Source organism: Bos grunniens, chromosome 20 (assembly GCF_055505025.1).
Source record: "Bos grunniens cultivar Pamir isolate PY7600 chromosome 20, Bosgru_T2T1.0, whole genome shotgun sequence".
Classification (NCBI taxonomy): domain Eukaryota; kingdom Metazoa; phylum Chordata; class Mammalia; order Artiodactyla; family Bovidae; genus Bos; species Bos grunniens.
Window position 1 is genome coordinate 72,511,158 of NC_141184.1, and position 24,833 is coordinate 72,535,990.

Sequence of the window (24,833 nt, forward strand, 5' to 3'; positions counted from 1 at the left end):
TATTTTCATCACAGTATTATTTATTGCTTTCTTTCAATAAAGTACTGAAGCAAAATTTCCCAGGGACAATAAAGAGTGCCGAGGGTAAGCTGTACTCTCACTGAGAACAGACCAGAGCTGGTAATGGGAGCCCATGTCATCACACAGACATTCTGTTAAGAGAAACGGACGGATGCAATGGAAAGGCCAGAAGGCGGAAGCATAGGTGTCCCTAGAGGACGACCCACAGTGTGTTCATGCCCTTGGCTCCGGAGACAAGAGGCTCCATCACTTCAGCATCTGCGGGGACAGGGCCCCTCTGCTGCTGAGGTGTGGGCAGCGGGCCAAAGGTGGGAACAAAGTGCAGGTGTCGAGGCTCGCCGTCGGTCACAGCGTGGGGTGTCCGAGGGCAACCTTGATGGGGACCCAAATGATGCACCCTAGTCCAGCATCAGGTCCTCCCCCAGCATCAGACCGTAGTCCAGCATCAGACCGTAGTCCAGCATCAGACCCCAGTCCAGCGTCACGGCCCTAGGCCAGCATCAGGCCCTCCCCGACCCTCAAACCCTCCCCCCACCTCCGACCCTTCCCCAGTATCAGGCCCCCCACCTCCAGTATGAGGTGTGGCAGCCCTACTTGTCTGATACTCCTGAGCACACTCAGGCAGCCCCAGAGCAGCAGGACAATAGCTCTGGCAGGAGGTGCATCTTTAGGAATCACCTGCAGAGCAGCAGCAGCTGGGCTTTGTTTCAGGTCAAGGAGAGACAAAGAAAAGGCACTTGTGCAGGAGGCAGTGGAGGCTGTGGGCACGTTCCCCCAGCTCTGCTTCCTCCCCGTAGGGGCTTTGCTCTCCTGCTCTCTCACAGGCCCCAGGGTGGTGTCCTTCCAGATTCACGGTCTCCTTGATATCTCAAGCCCAAGTCCTGAGTTGCGTCCCAGTCCGGTGTGGCAGAGGGCTGGGAACACCCAAGCTCAAGGGCTGAAAGGATCCCAAGGGGACAGCCGGGCCCCAGCAAGTGGCAGGGCAGGGGATGAGGGTGGCCGCCCACAGAGGGCTCCGGAGCAGCACTGGAAGGAGAGCAGTGATGCCTTAGCTCACTCGGGGAGGCTGCCCGGCCTGGCACTCGGAGATGTTACTGCCAGCAGCTCTGGGGATACAGGAAGCCTGGTGAGTGACACCACGCCACCCAGGCCGTGTGGTGGGCACTGCTGACCATGGCCTCGGTTTTCATTCTGGTTCCAACTGTCCCTCCAAGGGCTGGCGGGCTCGTCTTCTGAACGGCACAGACATTTTCTCTATGTGGGTGAACGCATCCCTTGTTTCTGTTGGCGCTGTTGTCGCTCATCGTGTGTTTTCCTCTTTACAACCTGTGCTTGCTGCTCTTCCAGTTTAACTTAGGAGCAGCCCTTATTTTCTGCATTTCTAATTGTCAGCATTCACTGGGGCTTTCCAGGTGGCGCTAGGGGTCAAGATCCTGCCTGCCAATGCAATAGATAATGAGAGATGTGGGTTCGATCCCTGGGTTGAGAAGATGCCCTGGAAGAGAGCATGGCAACCCACTCCAGTCTTCTTGCCTGGAGAATCCCATGGACAGAGGAGCTAGTGGGCTACAGTTCCTGGGGTCGCAGAGTCAGACACGACTGAAACAGGTTAGCACACACTCAGGTTTTAGTTCAGTCGCTCAGTTGTGTCCGACTCTTGTCACTCCTTGGATTGCAGCACTCCAGGCTTTCCTGTCCTTCACTATCTCCTGGAGTTTGCTCCAACTCATGTCCATTGAATCATCATGCCATAGAGCCATCTCATTCCTGTTTCATCCACGAGAGTGGTGGCTGGGGCTCGGCAAAGTGTCTGGTCCCACTGGGTGGGTGTGAACCTGCCCTAACCGCTCCCTAACCACGTGACTGTCACTGTGTCCTCCTCTGTAAATCGGGAGGGGGCAGCACCTGCTTGGTAAGGGGCACACACGGCATCTGGTACATAATCAATGCACCATCCATCTCAGCATTGTATTTACTACTAATAGGGATAGCATTTAATAATCTGCTCCTTTTTCTCTCTTGTCACTTAACTGTGCTCCAGATCACATCTGCTTTACTTACCCCTGTAAATCCCACACCCAGCACAAACGAGACTCAACACATTTGTGGCTGAAGAGGCAGGAACATACGCTGTCCTCAAGGAGAGGAAGCTGAGTGATATGGGGGCCTGATGATAACCCTGTGTAATGAGGGGACCCCAGGAGGACCTGTGTGGCTGTGGGGTGGGGTGGGGGGCATGAGCAGAACCCCTGATGAGCTCCTGGGGATGGGGAAGGTGGCAGGAAGGAGGGCGGGCTGTTCCTTGTGGGGTGTCCACAGATTGTACCTCACCCCTCACTGAGGAGCACTTAGGCCGTTTCCAAACACATGTCACTGTTAGGATGAAACAATCATCGCCCAGCTCCTACTCAATTTCGTAGAATATGTTTCTAGCACTGGAGTACAATCATCTGCTTTATTCATTCCATGCTCCGTTCATCCACCCATCCAGCCAGCCATCTGTTCATCCATCCACCACTCACCAATCAATCCATCCATCCACTCTTAATTCATCCATCCATCCAACCATCCACTCATTAACTCAGCCGATCATCTCAGACCCATTGAGAAGACAGACGCCTCCTCCACTCCTGCTCCCAGGAGGACCCCCAGCGTGATTGACAGGAGCCTTGTGGGGACCACAGGGGAGACAGAAGGGAGATGCCTGCAGGCCCTCCTCCCTCTGAACGGTGAAGCACCCACCTGGTCCTAACGCCTCCTTGCTGGGGTGTTCAGGCCGGCCCTTTTCCTTCTTGCGAAACAAGCGGCTGATGGAGGACTTGATGCCCTTCTTCTTTGGGGCTTTGTGCAGCGAGCCCTGGCTGCTGGTGCTGCTGCTGGGGTTATTCCCAGGGCTGTCCTGAGAGCTTGTGGAGCTTTGGGGAGAGAAAACGACCTTTAACTGGCACTCTTGTGCAAACACACACCCCTCCAAAAGAGCTACTGATAGAAACGGGCACTCGGCAACACCCGCGCCTCAACCTCGCAGCTGACAGTTGGAGTCTCCTTCACCAACCACACTCCACACGAGCAATGCAGGCCCCCGGTGTAAGACAACCACACCGGGAAGCTGAGATTCTCTGCCTCGAGCTCTCCCGAGAGGAGGGCTTGACTCCAGGCCAGCTGGTGCAGAGGGCGCTCTGACCCTCCCTTAGGGTCGCTGCTCGGCAGGTGACGACGCTCCAGGAGAAGACGAGCTCCCCTGCTCTGGGTAGTTCCCCCCGCCTCCCACAGGGTAACCGTCCCCGGCCGTGGCAGGAGAGCGACGGTCACCGTGCAGGGCTGCTGGTCAGGTGACCACACGTGCCCCCCATCGAGTGCTGCCTGGCTCAGGACGGGAGCTCAGCAAGTGGTGGTCTGAATGAGAACAGTGTCAGTCACAGGAGGGGACAGGGTCTCCTGAGAGGGGACCCCTGCAGAAAAGGGAGGGACCCTCAAGAGCGAACCCGAGAGGCACGGGGCCGTCACCGTCAGGAACGTGCCCTCTACCCAGAGCAGGAAGAAAGCTCCCACAGGAGTCAATCTGTAGAGATGGATATTTTCTAAAATCACTGAGGTCACTGAGCTCTTCTTCCCCAGCACCTGAAGTTCACCACTAAACACAGGCACCGAACTCAAGTGGTATTCCTTTAAAATCATCCTTGCAACTCTTTCAAGACAAGAGGTGCAGGGCTCCTGAAACTGACGATGCACACACAGGTCACTTACTTGTGGGCGTCCCCGAGGTCCTCATGGGTGGCTGTGCGCAGCGCCCCCGTGCGCAGGCGGCCCAGCCGAAGGGACCGTGGCCAGGCGAGGGTCGAGGTTTCACATTTGATGGCGGTCTTGTCATCTCCTACCTCTTCCCGTATAGCTGGCAGCTGAGGGAGTGAGGTAAGTGTCAAATTGGCTAACAATAGACTGTTCGGAAAAAGGCAATCACACAGGCTTTACATTATAACCAGAAACTTATTTGAAGATCTATTAGCTATGCTTTCCCCCAAGTACAAAAAAACCCTTGTTATAGCTTAATGCCATCTTAAAGGACTGTCTTGTTCAAAAAAAGCGGGGCTATGGGGCAGCGAGAGCATCTGACTGAGTGCAGAGACCCCGGACGGGAGCCTCCCTGCAGCCGGCCTCGGCCCTCCCGGGAATCCAGCGACCAGATGGCCCTGCAGAGCAGGACAGCAGAACGATGCTGGCACCGTGAATCCTGCACGGCATGAACTGCCCTGATGAAAGGACTGTGCTCATCGCCAGATGCTGCTCAGAAGCACCACAGCTAGAGTACAAAACCTCTCAGCAAAGCCGTCCAGACCTTTCTGTTTGAAGGAGAAAAAGACACAGCTTGTGCCACCATCCAAGATCATTTGTAGTGATGATGCAGGTTACTGGAACCCATGACAACAAGAGAAACACAGAAAAGGTACCTAACCCCTCCACGCGAACACCATGTGCGTGGATCGTATTTCTCGGTAACATACAGACTGGGGACTACCCTCTGAAGTACTTACACACAGTTCGAGTGTCATTCGCTCACAGTGGTTTCCATAAGGCACCCCCAGGTCTTCACTAAGAGATGATCTTGTATCACCCTAGAGCGGTGGGAGGTTCAAAAGGGAGGAGATATATGGGTACCTATGGCTGATTCATGTTGAGGTTTGACAGAAAAGAAAATTCTGTAAAGCAATTATCTTTCAGTTAAAAAATAAACTAATTAAAAAAAAGAAGAAGATGATGATTTCTCTTGGACTCCCAGCATTTCCGCTGGTCCTCGGTGTGAGGAAAGGAAAGACAGTGTGGGAACAGATTAACCCTGCAGGGTCCAAACAGGTCTCACTGATACATTTCGGTGTGTGGTTAAACCAGGGGAGGTTTTAGGAAACATGCATGGCATGTATTGTTATAAACAATGAGTGCGTTGTTTTGACCAACTAACCTGTGCCTTTTTGGTGGGATTCTGTAAAGAATACTGATCCCGTGCAGCCCCACAGGAGCTTGGTGACAACAAAGTAACTTAGTGCAAAATACAGCTGAACTCATTTAACAGCAGCTGGATAAACTGGGCTCCCTCCCCTGAGCTCTAACAAGAACCCTCAGACAACAGAAGGCTACAAAGGCTAGAAATTTTCCACATGGAACTGAACAGGGATCAATCTCAAATTCAAGTTAAAATAAGCATTTATAAAAATCAGAAAACAGCAACAAACAGAGCAGGGAAGTGACACGCCTGGGTTGACTATGGACTCAGTGGAGACAAACACCTGCCTCAGAGTCAGGGCCCAGGCCAGCCCCTTCCCCTGGGCCTCCTCCTGAGGAAGGCCTCTGGGTCTGCGCCTGGCTGCCCTCCCCCAGGATGGGAGCTGCCCCACTGGTGCCACATGTGGCTAGGAAGGGCAGTGCCGTGTCCTCGCTGAATAGGAGGGCAAAGCAGGCCACAGAGCAGGCGAGCAGCACACCCAGGTCACCAACCCCAGGGGGATGGCGCTGCTCTGCTGTGCTCAGCAGAAGGGCTCCCGTGCACTGAGCTGCCTGAACTGGAGCACAGCCACTCCAGTCCTGCGGGAAGGCCCAGGAGTGCTCGGTCAGCGGGCTGGGAGCAGAAGGACAAGGAAGGCCAGCCCTTGGGGCACTGGACTCCAACAACAGGGGCTCATCCAAGTGATCCGAGGGGAGAGGCAGCGAGCTCCCTCCTGATGCTCCCTCCATCAGGGATGCCGTGATGGACACAAGAGCCTCTGGAGGAAAGCAGGCTGGACAGCACCATGGTTAAGTGTCCAGGCTCTGATCAGACCAGTCCACACCACGCTGCTGGGTGTGAGAGCCTGGGCAGGGTGCCCGGCCTTGCTAAGCCTCAGTGTCTATGTCTGCTGAATGGGGATAGCAGCAGCCTGGACCTCACCTGGGGATGAGATGACAGACTCGGAAAGCACGTGCCCGGCACACAGAGTCTCCTGCACACTGCTACCCACCATCATTAAACTGGCTTCCCGCAAATCTAACATCTATGGCTCTGATTCAGTCATTTCTTACATGAAAACACTAAGCAGAAATTCCATGGTGGTCCAAAGGTTAAGACTTGGCACTTTCACCGCCGGGACACTGGTCTGATCCCTGCTTGGGGAACTAAGATCCCATAAGCTGTGCAGCATGGCCAAAAACATAAGTATAGAAATTTTTAAAAATAATAAATAATACTATGTCTATTATAAACAAGCATGAGATGATCAGAAGGCAAACAAGTGGGAGAAAGGCAAACTGTTACAACTGTCCCAACGAATGACCTATTTCCAACAGAACCATCAGCACATTTTAAGTGGTGGGTGAGTTTCATTACTTCCATTAAAACATCAATTATTCACCAGGACATAACCGCACAGTGATCATTCACGTTAAACGATAAGGACTCTTCAATACTTCACAGAGAAACAAAGGCCTGCTAAATTAGTAAACAGTTTACCTTTTGACGCTGCTTCCTTAAATCACTAGGCTGATAGATGCATGCAAAGAAATGAAGAGAAACCAGATTCATTGCGACTTTGAAGCTAAAATTTCAAGAATCCGTAGAGGCAAATACAGTAAAGCAAAAATGATGGCAAACATGTAAGTGACATGAAGATTTAGAGAACATGTGACTGGAAATAGATCATTTTTTTTGACCACAGAAGTTAAATAAGCTATTCAAGATTTACTAGAGAAACACTATAAATTATTACTCAAGAAGATACCATTCTATTACAACATCATGATTTATTAAAGCACAGCATTCTGTACAACAAAGGGCCTTAACAGGTGTCTATTCTCAGCCAAATTTCTCTGTAAGTTAGTTTCTCTTAATCAAAAACATGTTATATTTTAAATTAGTAATTTAACTGATGAGGAAGTTACCATAATATCTATTTTAACACTGAGCAAATCTAACCACCTATTGGACATTAATGTAAAATCCTGACACAGAATTTGATTTAAAACTTCTCACAATAAATTCATTAAAGCAAGTTCCCTGTGAAAATACGTAAGAATGAAAGCTAGCATAATAGCAGGTGCAGTCTTTACATTTTATTAACCATAGAAGATACTTTTATAACGAGTTTAATAGAGACATTAACTGTGCAAAAGCTGATGAGATTTACAGTCTTAAATACAAGCACCAACACAGAAAGGATATTGTGTCAGTTCAGTTCAGTTGCTCAGTCGTGTCTGACTCTTTGTGACCCCATGAATCGCAGCATGCCAGGACCCCCTGTCCATCACCAACTCTTGGAGTTCACCCAAACTCATGTCCATTGAGTTGGTGATGCCATCCAGCCATGTCATCCTCTGTCGTCCCATTCTCCTCCTTCCCCCAATTCCTCCCAGCATGAGAGTCTTTTCCAATGCGTCAACTCTTCACTTGAGGTGGCCAAAGTGCTGGAGTTTCAGCTTTAGCATCAGTCCTTCCAATGAACACCCAGGACCGATCTCCTTTAGAATGGACTGGTTGGACCTCCTTGCAGTCCAAGGGACTCACTCTCAAGAGTCTTCTCCAACACCACAGCTCAAAAGCATCAATTCTTTGATGCTCAGCTTTCGTCACAGTCCAACTTTCATATCCATACATGACAACTGGAAAAACCATAGCCTTGACTAGATGGACGTTTGTTGGCAAAGTAATGTCTCTGCTTTTGAATACGCTATCTATGTTGGTCATAACTTTGCTTCCAAGGAGTAAGCACCTTTTAATTTCATGGCTGCAGTCACCATCTGCAGTGATTTTGGAGCCCAAAAAATAAAGTCTGACACTGTTTCCCCATCTATTTCCTATGAAGTGATGGGACCAGATACCATGATCTTAGTTTTCTGAATGGTGAGCTTTAAGCCAACTTTTTCACTCTCCTCTTTCACTTTCATCAAGAGGCTTTCTAGTTCCTCTCACTTTCTGCCTTAAGGATGATGTCATCTGCATATCTAAAAGTCCATTAATTCTACACTTAAGAGGACCATTTCTTTATGTAAGCACAATCTCATTTATGAATTACACATGATATGTAGTTTAGGATCCATCTACATATATTATGCTTATAACTGCGTGCTGCTGCTGCTAAGTCCCTTCAGTCGTGTCCGACTCTGTGCGACCCCATGGACTGCAGCCTACCAGGTTCCTCTGTCCATGGGATTTTCCAGGCAAGAGTACTGGAGTGGGTTGCCACTGCCTTCTCCTGTAACTGCACAGTGATACACCAATTCAACTTACTGCTATGGGGGAAAAACACCATTTAATGACACATGAAGACAAAGCACAAACCCGACTAAGGGGACACACGCTGTGGACCACAGAACGGCTATGACCAGAGCAAGTGAGGGGACGGGGGACGGGAGATGGATGGGTAAACTACAGCCTCGGGGGCTGAGGGGGATCTGGATTCATGATGACTAAGCAGACAACAGGATGAGAGAGGGAATCAAAACCAATGATGAAAGCAGACACACTGTCAGAGAACTCCAACAGCAAGGAAAACATACAGAACTGTTCTTTTCCAAATATTTGGAAAGAAATCAAGCATGAATCCTCAGAGAAATCATCAAAGAATTTTAAATATCAACTAATTAGCCAATGATGCCAATTATAAAAACAGTGTCAAAAGACCACAAAATGGACTGGTTACCACTTCACAGGCCGCTAAAATGATTCACAGTTAATTTAATTATAAGCTGACTAACAATGCAGCTAACATGAAATGGGTGGTAACAGAAAAAAGAGACAATACAAGTCCAGTTACAAAGCAGAATGTTGTACACGTGATTTCATGGGGTAAACAGCAATACACTCACAACACCTAAGCTAAACACGCAAGAAAGCTGGAACATGTGCTTTAGAGCCGCACACTCTGTCACCAAAAGCCCTAGGTCGTCATCCCAGTTTTAGACTCAGAAAACTGAGGCAGCCCAACGTCTTCCCTGGGGCCCTGGGGCCCTGGGCTTTTAACCTGGTTTCACACGCAGAGCTGGACTGAGCGCGTGGCCAGGTCCATCAGCAAGCAGACCCGTGTAGGTTCTTGGTTTTGTTCCCACCGCATGCCCTGCACCCTGCAGCCAGGCATCCCCAATGGAGAATGTGCTGTACGGCTTTCCCATGCCATGAGAGCTGCCTATGGCTACTTTCACGAAGCTGTCTGCTCCGTGAGAACAGAAACTTCCCTGCAGCTGCTGTGCCCAGCACAGGCCAGGCCCAACGTTACAGAGGCAGGCTCTGGCTGAGTTCATGATGACGTGCTAAGTAGTGGTCCAAATATCAAGACTAATTTGTCGCTGTGCCATTGTGGAATGATTAAAGACTAGGCGGTTTAAAAACTTTTAGACCTCTGAGCGTAGCAAATGTACCTGATTTTCTTCTGGGTATAAAGAGAAAAAACAACAAACAAAAAACAGCGTGCTGGGGGAGGGATGCGGCAGGGAGGAGGCAGACACATACCAGAGTCATGATGCCCAGCTGGTCTCCCTCCTGCGCCGGGCTGTGCCGCCTCGTTCTGGGCTTGGGCAGGGGCGGGCAGGAGCCAGCATGCGAGGAAGTGGGAAGCAGGTTGAGGGAGCTCACTGATTTAAAACGACGGAGGCTGCCTAAGCTCCCCCTGCCCTCCCTGCTCTCAGTCTCCTCGGCCCGCTGCTCCGTGTTCTCCTTCTCTTCTTCGATCAACCTAAAATAGAATAAAATGCGTCACCTGCCTTTGTCAGCAGAGGAACCTATCTGGACAATAAATTTGGGCTGGCATTCTGTGTCATGATTAGCAAATTCCAGAAACAGTTGCTCAATGAACATCTCAGCCAAAAGGTTCTACGTTTCCTCTTTTGAATATTCTCAAACTTAGAATGACTTAGCGTTGAGTCTTACAAACTGGCCCTGATCATTCACGCTTGATTTCACTTATTTACTCTAACATTCTGAAGGGGCCCTGGTGGCAACTCTCTTTCCTATGAAGAGATACCTCAAGTTGACAACCCTTACCTCCCCTGCTCTCAGGGCAGAGATGCACGTCAGTGCCTCAAGTCTTTTCCACTGGGAATCGGGAACTCTGTATAATCAAAACAGCAATTCACAAACAAGCTGCAGTTTCTAAACACAAGTCTCCAGACCAGATGAAGTGCTGAGCTGATCTTTTTTTTTTTTTTTTTAAGGTTGTATATATACAAACGCGTCACTTGATGAGGTTCTCCACCAGCTTTGTGTGAGTTCCTGGATTCATGTCAATGTGCTGCATTAACCTAGAATTCACAGTTTCTGCTCTTCTCCCCTAATGTGTGGTGGATGTTTTTATATAGCAGTTTAAATACACGATTATGCAAATAAAATGATTTTCAAATTAAAATACAAGATTCTTACAGGAAGTAAACTCTCCACCTTCACTTCTACTCATACATCTGGAAAGTTTTTCACTGTTGATAACAAGTTGATGGACAGAATTGACCATTTACATCAAGTCAACTTGTCGCATAAGGAAAAATTACTTTTACCTGACAACTTGCTGTAAAAATAAAAATATTAATATATAACCGTTCCATACTTCCTGCAGGGATGCGGAAAGACCATCTTTCTGAGCTCGTCTGTGCTCAAACATGGCCCACAAAGCTGTCTGTCTTGGCATCAAATGGGCAGGTGACACCACCTGCGTTTGCTGGTTGTCCCGTTCACCCCCTGCCTTTCCCCCGGAGCATCCCGCTCGGCCGACAGGAACGGGCACCTCGGCCTGGGCTGACATGATGAGAACAGTCTGAGGAGCAGATCTGCCTGGTCCTGTGCAGGGTCACCGGCCTGCGGCCACTCTGAACATGGACTCGGGACACGGGCATAGCTGTGCGGGTGTGGCACCAGGCAGGCCTCGGGGCCCCCAGCCACCTGGCTGCACCCAGACCCAAGGCCCCCTGCTCACCACGAGGTGGGCCTTTGGATTCTATCCTGTTTTGAAAATTGTTATAACTGCCAAGACGGTGTCTAAAGAAAACATCTTAAATATACTGATGAGATGAGAAAAACTCAAACACACGTCCTTGGACCACTGTCTTACAACAAGCCAATCTTCACACTGCATTAAGTTAAAAAGGAAAATGCAGATCTGAGTGGGAATTTGCCAAGCGCAAAACCCCAGCTTTCACCAGGTGGCTTTTCACCAGAACATGGGGGGCTCTGAGGGACACAGGAGGGTGCACGGGCCACAGGGGACACCACCTCGGTACCTCACTCACCTTGGGGCTCAGAGCTGAGGGGGGACACCCCACAACGCCCCCCCCCCCCCGCCCCCACAGAGTGCTGACACCACACCACGGACAGAATGCCCTGGCTGATCGAGCTCTGTAATCAAGGGCCATCTCAAAACTGAAAATTCTTGAAGCAGACCTGAGGTCAGGTTTCTTACTATGGAACACTCAGACGTCCCTAGGAGAAGACAGCTCCTCAGAGAAACCGAGTTTCTGGGGAGCTGAGTTCAGGATCACCCACCGGATCTCTTTGTTGATGGCGTCCAGCTGCTCCTGCATCATCACGGTCAGAGTCTTGGCATCAGCCTGCCTGCCGGGCGACAGCTGAGTGGCCGAGCTGAAGAGGGCGACCCTGTCGCCCTCGTCGTCAGACACGCCCTCGTCACTCTCAAACGCCTGGGCCATGTCGGCCAGCATGCTGGCTTGCTGCGTGCGCTCCCAGTCCTGCTCCTTTGGGGTCTGCACCTGGGCACGAGAGGACCACGTCTCATCAGCGACATTCAGGGCAGCTCAAGTCTATCAGGAACTGTACCCAATTTTACATGGAAGCCCTGACTCTGGATAAATGGGCCATGCTCATGAGACACTGCCATCTCTTAAGCGAACAGGACTCAAGAAACAGGCAGGGGGAGAATCCAGTTCCTAGATGGCCTGGTGACACTCAGGTCTCAGCGTGGACGGCAGGCAATCCTATGAGGTTATTCACAAGGGTGGGCTGATGGAGTCAGAGACAGAAACTGAAAATTACAAAAATACATCCATGCCTCCTTCAGCCAGGCTGGAGGAAAATAAGAAAAAAGAACCCTTCAGCTCGGCAGCCGCTGGGTCCCTATCAGCGGTCATCACTGGTACCAGTTCACCAGAGTGTGCCGTCCTCACAGGCTCCCAGTCCTCCGTTTCCCAGGCTGATCTGAACACCCACAGAGAGGCGCAAGCAGGGGCAGCCAGGAGACGGGAGGGCCAGCCCCTCCGCGGCTCTCCTCTCGGGACACAGGCCCTCGGGCTGTTCTGGGGGATGGCTCCTCGCACTGCAAGCGTGGCTCTGTCGTCAGAGACACATGGGATAGTGCCAGCGGGGCCTCGTGCCGCCCTCCCGCTCTCACACCTCACACCCTTCTCTCTGAAAACGTCCCCCCTGCCACACTGTCACCCAGGTCCTGCCTTCTTTCCCAGACATGACCTCAAAGGAACTGAGGGGCAGCCTCGAGGTGCTGGCTTGCTGGCTCCCTGCCCCTGTGTCCAGTGCCCTAGCCTCCTGTCTTCATTACAACCCCGCCCAAGGGCTCGGCTACCCCATTTGCTGGCTCCAGGACCACCTGCCATCATTCCTCCTCTGCTCCAGTGAACCAGCTGCCTATGGGTTCACCCCCATCAGCCCGGTCGGCATGTCCTCTCCCTTCTCTCGCCTTCCAATCGCACAAGGGGAACCAGAAGATTCCTCCTCCAGGGCTCCCTGCAGCGCCCACTGCAGGTCTCTGAAAGCTCCTTGGGATTGGCCTCTATGGTCCCCCTCCCCTCCAGGTCTCCACTTCTCTGCCAGCAGGCGGTGAGCCCCGCCCTGCAGGGCAATTCCCCGGGGGCTCGAGGAACCCGTGTTACCAAGCCCCTTCCCTTCCTTGCCCTCCCCCACGCCACCCCCCGCCCCCAGCATGTCTCTCCCTGGGCTCCAGGCCTTGCCCTCCCTGCGGTTATTCCTCAGTCCCTTGCGCCCCTTCTCAACCTTGGAATGCAGGATGCCCCACAGCCCTACCCTTGCACCCCATCTCTCTCCACCGGCACCCGCCTGGTGACTTTACTGTGCTCGTGCCTTTAAATGCCATCTGTATGCCCACGACCCGAAGTCCACCCTGAGCTGAATGAGTTCTCTCCCGGATGCAGGCCGGAACACTCAGCTGTTCTCCTGGCACGTCCCTGGGACACCCAGTGGGCTCGTCCACCTCAACAGGGCTGAGGCCCAGCTCTTAGCTCCCCGCCCCGGCAGCCCTCCTCACCTCAGGAAACAGGCTCTGGCCTCGAGCTGCTCAGGCCTGAGCCCAGGCTCCTCCCTGATGTGGCCTGCTCTCTCCCTTGTCCCCGCTGGTTGACATGACCCTTTTTTCTATCTCCGAGTGGCTACTTCTCTTCCTGCCTCTGGGTCTCTGGTTCAAGGTAACCCTCCTGGTGTGACCTCACTGGCCACCCTGTTTACACACGATCATCCCCTCCTCCTTGGACAACTCAGGCACTCTGGTCTCCTTGCCCTGCTCATTACTGTTCAACAGGCTGCACGGGTTTAAAAAGGGGTCCACAAATTCTTCCATCCTCCTCCCTTCAAGAGGCAGAAGGGGCAACTCCTGCTCAGCCCCTGAGCGAGGCAGGACTTCGCAGCTCACTCTCACAAACAGAAGTGAAGGTGTGCGGCCTTGAGACCAGGGCGTGAAAGGCCCCGGGCTAAATCCTGCACTCTCGCTCTCAGAGGGTGTTCCGAGGAGCGCCAGGCCATGGGAAAGCCACACGGCAGGGACCTCGGCCTGTCCCCAGCAGCCAGGTGAGTCTGAAAGCCTGCCATCCAGCCCTGGGGGGCCTTCCCTTGCCCTCAGGAGGCCCTGAACCAGGCCCGCCTGCTACAATGCACAGGCACTGGGGACTGTGAGCTGCTCCCTGGGAAGTCACTAAGCTTTGCAATGATTCGTTACGTAGCAGTGGATAAAGGACACACACGGTTTTTAATTCACTGCTGGAGTCCTACTTCTGACCATGTCTGGCCCAAACTAACTGCTCACTGAATGTGGAAGCTCAAAACACAGACATGTATGAACAAATACACGGCATGAATGAGGCGAAATGATAAAGGCACTTGAACTTCCAATGAGAATTCTTCTCACTATAAGCTGATGGATATGTGTATCCATTTACTCGTAGGACGATTTCAAAACTGTGCTAATTAGTACCATGCTGGGCCTCACAGTAGGCCACAAATAATCAAAATTGGTTAAGGAAAAAAATCATGCCTTCAAAGTAAACTCTTAGCCAGAAAAAGGAAAATGGGGAGACGTAAAGCAATCTATCAGCGCTTTGTTCCAAACCCACCTCAGGACCACGGTGTGAGGGGGCAGGTGCCTCACAAGGTGCCCACCAGGGATGGGAAGGGGGCGGCGGGGTCCTTGCCTCGGATGGCTCATCGTGCAGCGCTGCCAGCCGGCCTTTCTGGGGGCACCGCAGCACCGCCCCGTTGCCCAAGGAGTCTGCCGGCCGGTCCGCCACAGGGAACCTGAGGTCCGGGGCGCTGCCCAAGTGGGGTCGGCTGAAACACACGGGGAAGAAGAGCGCTGTTAGAAGAAAAGAGAGCTCACTCTGTCAGACGAGCCAAAGCCTGTCCATTTGGAAGATCGGCAATTTCACAGCAAATGGGCCCCCGGGAGGGCACTGCCCTCCTGGCTCCAATAGCAACAGGCCGCCCGCTGCTCTGCAGACACTCAGGGCTCATCCCCAGCAGCTGGAAAACTCCCGTATGTGGGGAAGGCAGTGCTGACGCGAGGGTGTGGAGCTGACTAGGACAGGATCGGCTGTCTGGGGTCGGGGCGTCCAGGGTCCCCCTGGAGCCCGCTCTCAGGTCCCAGGGCAGGGCGTGCACCTGCTCTGCTTTCCCCTTGGCACCCCACCTCCCCTTTGGCCCACGCCTGCTCTGACCTCCCTCTCCCACGGGAAGTCTGTGGATCACAATCACCGGTCTGCCTGGAACACTGTCTGCACCGCTCTCAGTGTTTTTAAAGGCGCCTCAGACAACCCGCAGCAGAAAAGCCTTGGACCCACAGCTCGGAGCTGAGCACCACTGGTGTCTCCCATTAAAGCAGAGGTGAGCGTGTCACCAGAGTCTGGGCTGAACAAGGCCCAGCACAGATGCTCAGGCCCTGAGCACTAAGGTCTGGGCCTGCAGGTGCCAGGAGCTCACTCAGCAGGGGCCTGCTGGGAGGCAGGGCAGCCCTGCCTTGACTGTGAGCCGCCTGCACTGCAGGACCGCCCGGGCTCTGCTCAGTCTTGTCTCTGGGACGAGGGTGGTGCCTCCATGTGCAGGATTCCCTAAACCCAGGAGACAGGGCCTTCCTCCGAGGACAGGACACCCCATACGTCTGCAGAGTGGCCAGGGCCAACCACCAGCTCAGCCTGCTCGGGGTCACACGCTGCTCTGCTTGACGGTTTTGCGAACACTGTGCTGCACAGGAGATGGAAGTCTGGAATCTCCCGGAGCCACACCTGTCTTCCCTCCCATCTCCCCTCCCTCCTGACAGAACTGTTCCCTTCTCTGCTCCACTTCCACCCAAGGGCCTGGGGCTAGAGTACACTTGGGAACGGAGTGGGGGGTTCGACACAGTCCCGCTGTGGACTGGGGACCTTCGAGGGTCCTCTGAGGGCCACAGAGGCCTCCGGGTTGGGTCGACCCCCAACCACCACCTCCCAGTCCCCTCGCGGGGTGCAGCCTCCATCTCTCTCCCCCTCCTCACCCGAAGCTCTTTCCTCCGGGAGAAGGTCTCAGAGACAAGGTGACCAATTCCTCTGGGAGGTCCCACCAAATACACCGTGCCTGCCCTGCCTGCGAGCCAGTTTTCAGTTCCCACTCCCTCCCTCCTGAGGCAGCACAGTGCCCCCCACCCAGCCCACACTGCCCACAAGCCCCACTCTGAGGCCCCACCTGTGCTGCTAAGTCACTGCTGTGACCCCTCCAGAGCTGCCTCCTGGAGACACCCCTCCCTCGCACCAGCCGCTGTGGCCCACTGTCTTCAGAGCACAGCGGCTCCTCCTGCCCCACGGCTGCTTCTTCTTCTCGTCTCTCACTCTCACTGACACACACGGGACTGGTGACCAGGCCCCAGGCTTCTCCATCTGAAGCCCCCAATTGTGTCAGGCCTCGGTTCCTGGCACCAGGTCCCTCCTCGTTACCCAAAAACCCCCAAGAGGAGGAGGCCGTGTCCACCTCCTCTTCCTCCACTGTCTACGCAGTCCTCCTCACACTCACCTCGTCCACCCTGGGAGCAGGGGTTCCCCACCTCTGACAGCCTCAGCCCCTCACCCTGGAGGAGCTCTGCCACCAAGTCCGGCCACGTCCCCTCCTGTTCTGCAGGGCACGTGCTCTCCTGGAACTTCACCCACCATGGTTTCAGACACAGGACCAGTTTCTGGCTCTGCCTTTGTCTCAAATGACATCTCCTTTTCTCTAGAAGAAGGCTGGGTGGGGGCTCTGGACTGAGAGGATCCCCTAAGCACACAAACACAGAAATATGCGTATGGGCTCCAAACTGTCTCCTAAGTCAGGATTCAAGCAGTAGTCCATTTCCTACAGATGAATGAATGTCACCAGTAAGCACTTAATAACCTTTGCTAAAGTTTATCTCTCACTTGTGACCATTTTCCGTGAAGAAGCCAAAGAAACATTTAAATACTTAATAAGAATTACCGCCCCTATAACAATGAGGAAGAAAAAATCAGGATGCTCAGTAATCTGCTCTCCTCATTCACAAGCCAGGTGATTCCTCCCACCGCAGTCAGAAGACTACAGGTCATTAACCTTCTGCGACTCTTCAGAAACATCAGCGTCACAGTCTGTCAGGCCCCTCAAATGAATACGCCCAAATATCAACTGGTCGGCCCCCTACTTCCAAACCTCTGCTGTGGTTTTGAGTGTTGTCAATCCTGTGACTACCACTCCGTGGTACCAAGTTTGACCCTAAGGAACGATGCTTGTCTCTTCCCTCTCGCTGGCCACGAAGCTACAGGCTCCTTGAGGTGCGACCATGAGCAACACCCAGTCATACTGTCCACACACCAGACAGGCCCTTGTCACACTCGACAGCGCTGAGGGGAGCTGCCCGGGGGAGCAGCCTACCTGTGGTGGAAGGGAGCCCCTCGCAGTCTCGTCTGGTCCACTTCGGCTCTCAGGGTTTCCAGGTTTAGAGTCAGCTGGTCCTACGAAACAGCAAATGACACAGCCTGCACCGCTTGCTTTTTGGATGTAAAGTGACTTGCACCAAAATGTGCAGAACAGGTTACATCAGTAGGTATCAACTCCCAACATTGTAATTCTGAGAAAATGTTCTCTAAGAGTCCCTAGCAAATAGAAACACTCAGAACAGTATTAACCCTTATAAACCATAATGAAGAGGAAGTTCCATCTCAGGTGTAGAAAAGGTTTCTCTGGAGGAAACATGGCAAGCAATTAACAACGATGAAGTCTGTAGAGAGAAGCTGGACTTCAGGTGGGAGTTTCGGGTCAGGGGGACACGACTCACTCTATTGCCCTCCCTCCTCTCACTGCTTTAAACTGTCTCCATGGAGCTCACCTGCATTCCTCACATTCATTCCTCTACAGCCCACTTCACTTGCTCATGGGGTAAAACAAGTCAAACGGGCCAAGTTTGTGAGTCACTCAACTCAACCTGGAAGCTCTGTGCTGTCGGCCACGGCAGTCACTCGCCTCCTGCAGCTCCTGAGCACGTGAGACAGGCTGGTGCAAAGCCCGATGTGGAAATCACACAGAGGATTTCAAGACTCGTGGTGAAAGAAGGACGTCGAGTAGCCCGTTGGTTTTTAGGAAATTTTAGATTGTGTAGGTGGCTCGTATTATCTTTCTGACACACAGCACAGTCCACGTGAATGGCTCACGCTTTGTCTCAGCTTTTGGGTGATCCCTGAAAGGACTACTCAGAATTCTGAACCACACACAACAGCCACACACTCTAAATCCATCTATAATGCAAACACATTCAGTGTTCAAAACCAGAAGTGCTATACGTGTTATAGCAGTGGATTAGCCATAAGGAAAATGGAACTCGACTTCTGCTAAGCATCTGCTCAAACTCATGTCCACTGAGTTGGTGATGCCGTCCAACCATCTCATCCTCTGTCATCCACTCTCTTCCTGACTTCAATCTTTCCCAGCATCAGGGTCTTTTCCAAGATGAAAATTCATATTAAAAAACTGGAAATAATTACCTCAAGCAATTTTTAAATGCAATAACAAAGTTGCCAAGTCTGTGTTTTATAAGATGAGCATCAATTTCAAGGTTTAAAAAGCTGTTTTAGGACCTACTGTATTAAAAAAAATGGAGAGAAGACAAAAGAATGATCTATTTGAGATTGGCTCTGTATGAGAAATTGCTGAGACTAATTGACGGGACGGGTCATGGGTATTTATTATACTACTCCATCCACTTTTGAGCATGTTTGCAATTCTCCATCGTAATACATTTAAAAAGTTTATTTTCTGTTAAAGCAGAGTCTTCTCCAGCAACACAATTCGAAAGCATCAATTCTTCAGTGCTCAGCCTTCTTTATGGTCCAACTCTCACACCCATACGTTACAACCGGAAAAACCATAGTTTTGAGTATATGGTTTGTCATATATGGTTTGAGTATATGGTTTGTCGGCAAAGTGATGTCTCTACTTTTCAATATGCTGTCTATGTTTGTCATAGCTTTCCAAGGAGCAAGCATTTTTTAATCTCATGGCTGCAGTCACCGTCTGCAGTGATTTTTGAGCCCAAGGAAACAAAACCTGTCACAGCTTCCACAATAAGGCATCGGCATTCAAAGATTTTTAAAGCAAAACAAAAGTTGACTTTGAATTGGCTTAGTCTAGTCATAAACAGCATCCCGATCTCAACAGCCTCTGAGCAGCAGTTATGAAAGTAAGAAGTGCACACCTGATCGGGAGATATTGAGCTCTCTGCCTAAGCGGGGAGGGCGCCTCACCGCGGGTCTCACGATGGGAGTCAGAACCACTGCCCCCTGGAAGTCCGCCTGTGAGGCTCTGCAGTCCAGGCCCAAGAACACAGGTATGGTGGGGACAGTACTGACACTGAGGCTGGACCCGGGATCCCCACTCCATTTCCTGGATGGTCTGTATCACCGTGCGGCCAACCTTTCCAGGAAACCTCTCTCAGGACTCGGTGATGTGAGCCTCCACCATCACCCTTTCCTGATGCGCCTTCTGTTGCAGGGCAACTGCGGTTCTCCTGTCTAGAGGCAGCCATCCTACACACACACCGTATCTGGACCAGCGGTTTGGCATGTGGGACTCCAGCGCCACGTCCGAGGCAAGCAGGCTCCACACCTGGGTGCCATGCCTTCAGTTTCATGGGCCCCGGGCTGGCACCCCTAGGTTTGTCTGAGGGGCAGTTGGGAGGTCCACCTGTATCCCAAGCAGCTCCCCGGACTGGCTGGTCAGAGCAACAAGCAGCCTCTTTGAATGTGGGGAAGCCCTGGCTCCTACCCACTGCCTATGGGCGACCACTTCTGGCCCTGCTCCCAAGGAGGTGGGTGCCCGGATCAGCAGATGGGGCCACACAGGCACACACTCGATGCCAGAGACGGGAGTGGTGGAGAAAGGCAGTGCTGGCCCCCGCCCAAGCCACGTCTCCTGCCCAGATGCCGCCTCCCTGTCAGCACAGGCACCCGCTGCAGCTCCTTGTTCTTTGCCTCCAGTTGGGCCTCCATCTGGCGCAGCCTATCCTCGATGCTGCTGTGTCTCTCTCTCCTATCGGCCAAGAACAGCGTCAGCTCCACTCACAACAACCCTGTCCTGACAGCATGCGGGCTGTGATCGCAGGGGCGGCAAGCGGGCCATGCTCTGTGGGAACCACGTGCCCTGGGTTCGCCGGGGGCACGCCCGCATGCCTGCTCACACAGCCTGCGCGGCTTCGTGTGTGACACATGGCTCACGGAGGATGCTGGTGACCAGCTCGTGAGAGGAGACGTGCTCCCCGTGCCCCAGGCCCCACACCCACGGCCGCTGCGCTCCCTCCTAGGACTGCCTGTGGCGAGCCCGCATGGGCAGCAGACAGCGGCAAACCCGAGGCACACGTTCTACCTTCCTAAGCTGGGAAGGAAGTTCGAACCGTTTAGCCTCCTGAGTGGTAGAGCTTCCGGAAGACAAAAGGTCGGACTACAAGGCCGACTGGGGATGGACAGCAGAGATGCCAGGGGAGAGGAGAAACCAAGCCTGGAGAGGAAGATCACAGGCAGAAGGGTGCCCCCTGGCGGCTGTTAGTGCCCCTGCTCTGGGAGGGTCTGTGAGCACCGGACACCGGCGGCCTCCCGCGACGTGATGGCCCCTCAGGCGCTCACTGAGCTCCTGGCAAGGCTTCCGACAGCCGAGTCAGCACAGACCCGGCCCGACTCTCTATGTTCAGCCAGTGCACACGGGCAGCGCAGGGCAACAGCTTTCCCGTCAGAAGGACAGGGTGGCTGGCTGGCTGGCAATGGGGTCGGTGCCCCCAGCAGCGCCACATCCCAAGGACATGGCCTCTCACCCGCGGGCTCCTGGGGACGGCGAGTGGGGAGTGGGGCCTCGGGTCTGCACGTGCCCTGCTGGGACTTCTTTAACAAGTGTATGGATAACAACTTAAAACTGTGTTCATTACAGAGCTATTTTGGCCATCTCTTAAACGAGAATGGGATTTTTCTAGGTCTCTATCCTGCTAGGCTTTGAGTGGCTGACTGAACTCTGAGCAGCAGTGACTCGGAGCTGAAGCGTCCTAGGCACACACACAACTTGGGACAAAACTGGAGGGAAATTAACGTAGGGATGACGCAGAAGTGGGGCGTGCCTGACACTCAGGGAGCGCTCCCATCTCAGACTGGCAGCACGACCCCCATGTCTGCGCTCCTGTGTGGACTGAGCAGCACGAGCAGGGGCACGGTGGGAGAGCAGGGGAACAGGCCCTCCCTGTGCCCGCCCCCCAGGGACCCAGAGCAGCACCTTGGAGAGCGAGGCCACCCTCTGCGCCTGCTCCGCCTCCACCTCGGGCAGCATCTCTGCCCTCCGCAGTCTCTGCTGCAGCTTCTCTACCAGCTCCAGGCGCTCCTGCAACTGACGGTTCTTATCCTCTGTCTACAAAGGGAGAGCAGAGGATCAACACAGGCCGAGAGGTGTAGCCACTGTCGCTTTAAGTAAGCTGAGACAAAACCTAAATGCACGTGTCTAGTGGATTCATTCTGTTTCGGAAGCTCGCTCAGGGTATATTTTCTCTCAGTGTTCCTGGGCTTGGTCTCAGTGAGCAGAACGCCTCCTGCCAGAGTATTTGCTTTTCCTAAACATTCCCCAAGGACATCTTAAAAAAAAAAAAAAAAGTTCTTCTATATTAAAGAAGATCTGTAGAATCTTATTCATTCTTATTGACAAGTTAAGGGAAGAAGGGTTCACTACAGACCCTTCTTAAAACATCAGCAGAATCATCATTTAGAGGGAACCCTACCGACCGCAGATGGCTACGGGCGTGTAAGCCAAAATATGCCTTTCATCTCCTCTGAAATACAGACCTGATAAGAGCATGCCTGGTGAAATGCCAGTCAACTAGTATTTGTAAATGCACGATTATTCTTTTAACAGATCTTCTTACTCTGAAAAACTTTCAATGTAGAACATTTAGACAGATTCTTTTTTAAAAAAGAAAAAAATTAAACTATCTATAAGCTCAGGTTCCTGAGAGGTTAGCATTTGTTTCTAAGCAGCTTTCTTACTTTTTCTGTGTGCGTATTCCTCTATGTACGTACACAAACAATATGCTATGCTTTAAAACCCGCAGAAAACAATAGCATATGGTACATAGTATTTTCTGATCTGCCTTTTACAGCCATTATTTTGTATATCGTGATGCTTTTAATTAGCATTCCCCATCATACTTTTCAATGGCTTTCTAGTATTTTATTTTTGTGGTGGGGACAATGACACACTTTGGCACACACCAGACTGACTCACTTTGTTTTGGAGAAGCCAGATTTGGTTTTCCTGGTTAAGTCCTGATTATCTGAGACCACTCGGGAACAGGAGCGAGTAAGGCTCACCACACCACAGGAAGTACAAACCCTAATCAGACCGGAGCTCTAACCCTGCCTTTTGTCACAGTGACCCCAGTTCCCAACAGGCAGCCAGCTGCCGTGAAGTTCCCTGCTGCTCTCTACTCTTTTGGTAAAAACTCTAACAAGCCAACAGATTCACCTTCAAGTAAAACAAGAGTCAGGAATGGAATTCCACAAAATGGTTAAACCAAGTCCCAAATAATTCAAACATGTAAGTTGCAGTCACCCACAATTTTTTAAAAATGTATTTCCTTCCAGTACAGCTGATTTACCATGATGTACATCCACACTTTTGAACACAGTATTTTAGGGTCATAAGACCTTTACACTGGGACTTGATTTCCAATGTGGGAGTCACATGAAAAGATCTTTACCTTCCTTCCTCAGTAATTCACTACTATAAAAGTCAGACACAGTTCATAAAAGCCATTACCTGTCGATGCCTAGAATCCTTATTTGCAATTTCATTTTCAAGTTTATTACTGATGTCGTCCTAAGTTTCAAATCAAATATAAAGTTAACGTCCTCAGAATAAAAGTCCTAGACATGGCAGTTTTCTCGGACGTGAGCAAAAATGCGCCTATCCCAAAGGTCACGATTGGCACCCATCTGTCTTAACGTTCTGTCCAGCCACTTGGTTTACCAAGCTTCTTTTCTACATAATAAACCCAAACAGCAAACGAAAAGTATACTAAACTACCCTGTTATTGCAAGAATTCCAGGAGGGAAGGTATCTGGCATGAAGTCAGGACCTCTGTCTGCTACACCATACAGGCGGGCTTGACCCAGAACAAGGAGGGACCTTCAACAGATCCAACGGGGAGCTCTGAGGCTCGTTTCCTCGAGTGAAAGTTGGAAAAGTCTCATGCAATTTCCTCAGAATTAAAGTAGAATATTAATGAGTGGAAACAGAAGTCAAATTGTACACAACTGGGAGCAGCCTTCTCAAGCCTAGTTCTTCAAAAGCAGAGTTACACCACATGGATGAAACGCTCAAACCAGGACCAGAACTTGCTGCTGGTGCAACTCCTGTCCGCCACTTCAAAATCCACTTCAGGTCCCTCCCTGGTCACTAAGTAACCAATGTGGGCAAAGTCCTAACTTTAAAAGTGAAAGGTCTTGAAAACGCGTTTTCTAGAATTCTATACGTATTAAACTCTGCCACCTAATCTCCTGTTGCCAAAGAGTAGTGTGAATAGCTTATGCAAACCTGTGCAAATATTTCTGTTTTGAGTTCTCACACAGAATTACTCACACCAAGCTACTAAACAAGTACACCTGCTGTACCACATGTTGGAGGGGTTCTCTCTGAGACGGTCTCACGGGGGAGGGGTGGGCCGGGTGGGTGCTGTCTGTCTGTGCACAGAGGAGAGGCGAGGCTCACAGGAAGAGGCCTGAGTCCCCAGCACTTTCTGTTTTCACAGTGACCGCTAGGGAGTTTCTCATAAATCAGGACACCTGCAGACATGACCGCCAGAGACATCACGATTCCACATGGTTACACAGCTCGGGCCTGAGGATCTGAGGGTGAGCAAACACCACTCGACTTGTCTGACCGCCGGTATCACTGTCACACATCCCTTCAAGGAGTGGAACCTCAGAAAACTCGAGGAGATGGCCAGGCAAGCTGCCTCAGCAGAGCCCACACAGCATGATCCCATCTCTCCGAGAGAACAGGCTCCACAGGTGTCACCAGACTCGCCTGAGTGAATCAGAAGCAAATTTCAGCATCATCAGGAACACATTCGACAGGCAGTAGCGGGGGGCGGGGATGAACTGGGAGACTCGGGTTGACATGTATACAGCACTGATACTACACATAAAGTCAACGAGTGAGGACCTAGTGTACAGCACAGGGAAGTCTGCTCAGTGCTCTGTGGTGAAGCAAATGGGCAGAAAATCTAAGAGAGAGACAGATACATAAATAGATAGATAGATAGATAGATAGATGACTGATTCACTTTGCTGTACAGCAGAAATTGACACAGCAGTGTAAAGCAACTATACGCCAATAAATGAATGAATGGATGAATGAATTTTTAAAAAAGGAACACAGTGGGCCCCCTAGAACTTGTGGAAATGAGGAGTCCACACCCAGGCTGCGGCACAGCATCAGGGCTGCCCTCATGTTGGTCCACTGCCAACGGACCGCCTGGACCAGGCCTCTTCTACCCCAGAGACCTCGGTGCAGAGGCAGGGAGGCAGCCAGTTGTGGTCTCTCCAGTGCTCTGCTCTTACTCACGCAGCCATCCCAAGGCTGAGATCCCCGGGAGAACAAGAAACCCACATTCCACCTCAGGACAACAGACACAGCTGCAGTCACTCACTTCGCAGACGTCCCGCTCAAGTTTTCTGTTTATGTCCTTGGACTTGAGGAGGTCCTTCCTGGCCGTGTCCAGGTCCTCCTCCAGATGTTTCACGTGGGCAGAGAGGGCTGCCAGGCGCTCCTCCATTTGACTCTGCTCCCGCAACTGCCTCTCTATGATTTCCTGGAGCTCCATCTTCTTAACCACGTCTTCCTTGTGGCTTAGAGAGCCGTCGGAGGGTCTCTAAGGGGGAAAGGAAGCCTTACACAGCCTGGTTTTGGGAGGGAGGGAACACAGTACTTCTGGGCAATCTGTGAGGTCAAAACTGCCTTCTGCGCTCTGGGAGCTCACAGGACCCTCGTGGCCACTCAGACCTACATGGTGCATCGGTGAGAGGTCCCAACAGCCCCGCACAGATTGGATGGT

The 24,833-nt window shown here is 51.9% G+C and overlaps 1 protein-coding gene and 1 pseudogene across 2 annotated transcripts; one reads left to right on the forward strand and one right to left on the reverse strand.

Annotated features, from left to right (window-relative positions):
* LOC147350713 (liprin-alpha-1-like) lies at positions 1 to 24,794 on the reverse strand. Its single transcript, XM_086362325.1, has 10 exons — positions 24,708 to 24,794; positions 24,429 to 24,650; positions 21,002 to 21,133; positions 17,129 to 17,208; positions 14,338 to 14,551; positions 11,510 to 11,733; positions 9,491 to 9,713; positions 4,554 to 4,634; positions 3,769 to 3,965; positions 1 to 2,936 (listed from the first exon to the last, which is right to left on the reverse strand). The coding sequence occupies exons 1-10, from the start codon at positions 24,792 to 24,794 to the stop codon at positions 2,603 to 2,605; spliced, it is 1,794 nt and encodes a 597-aa protein (XP_086218451.1). The 3' UTR covers positions 1 to 2,602.
* On the forward strand, positions 19,954 to 20,960 carry LOC147350714 (uncharacterized; annotated as a pseudogene). The gene has a single exon (XR_015149021.1). The product of XR_015149021.1 is annotated as an uncharacterized LOC147350714 (transcript).
* Positions 24,795 to 24,833: the final 39 nt, after the last annotated feature.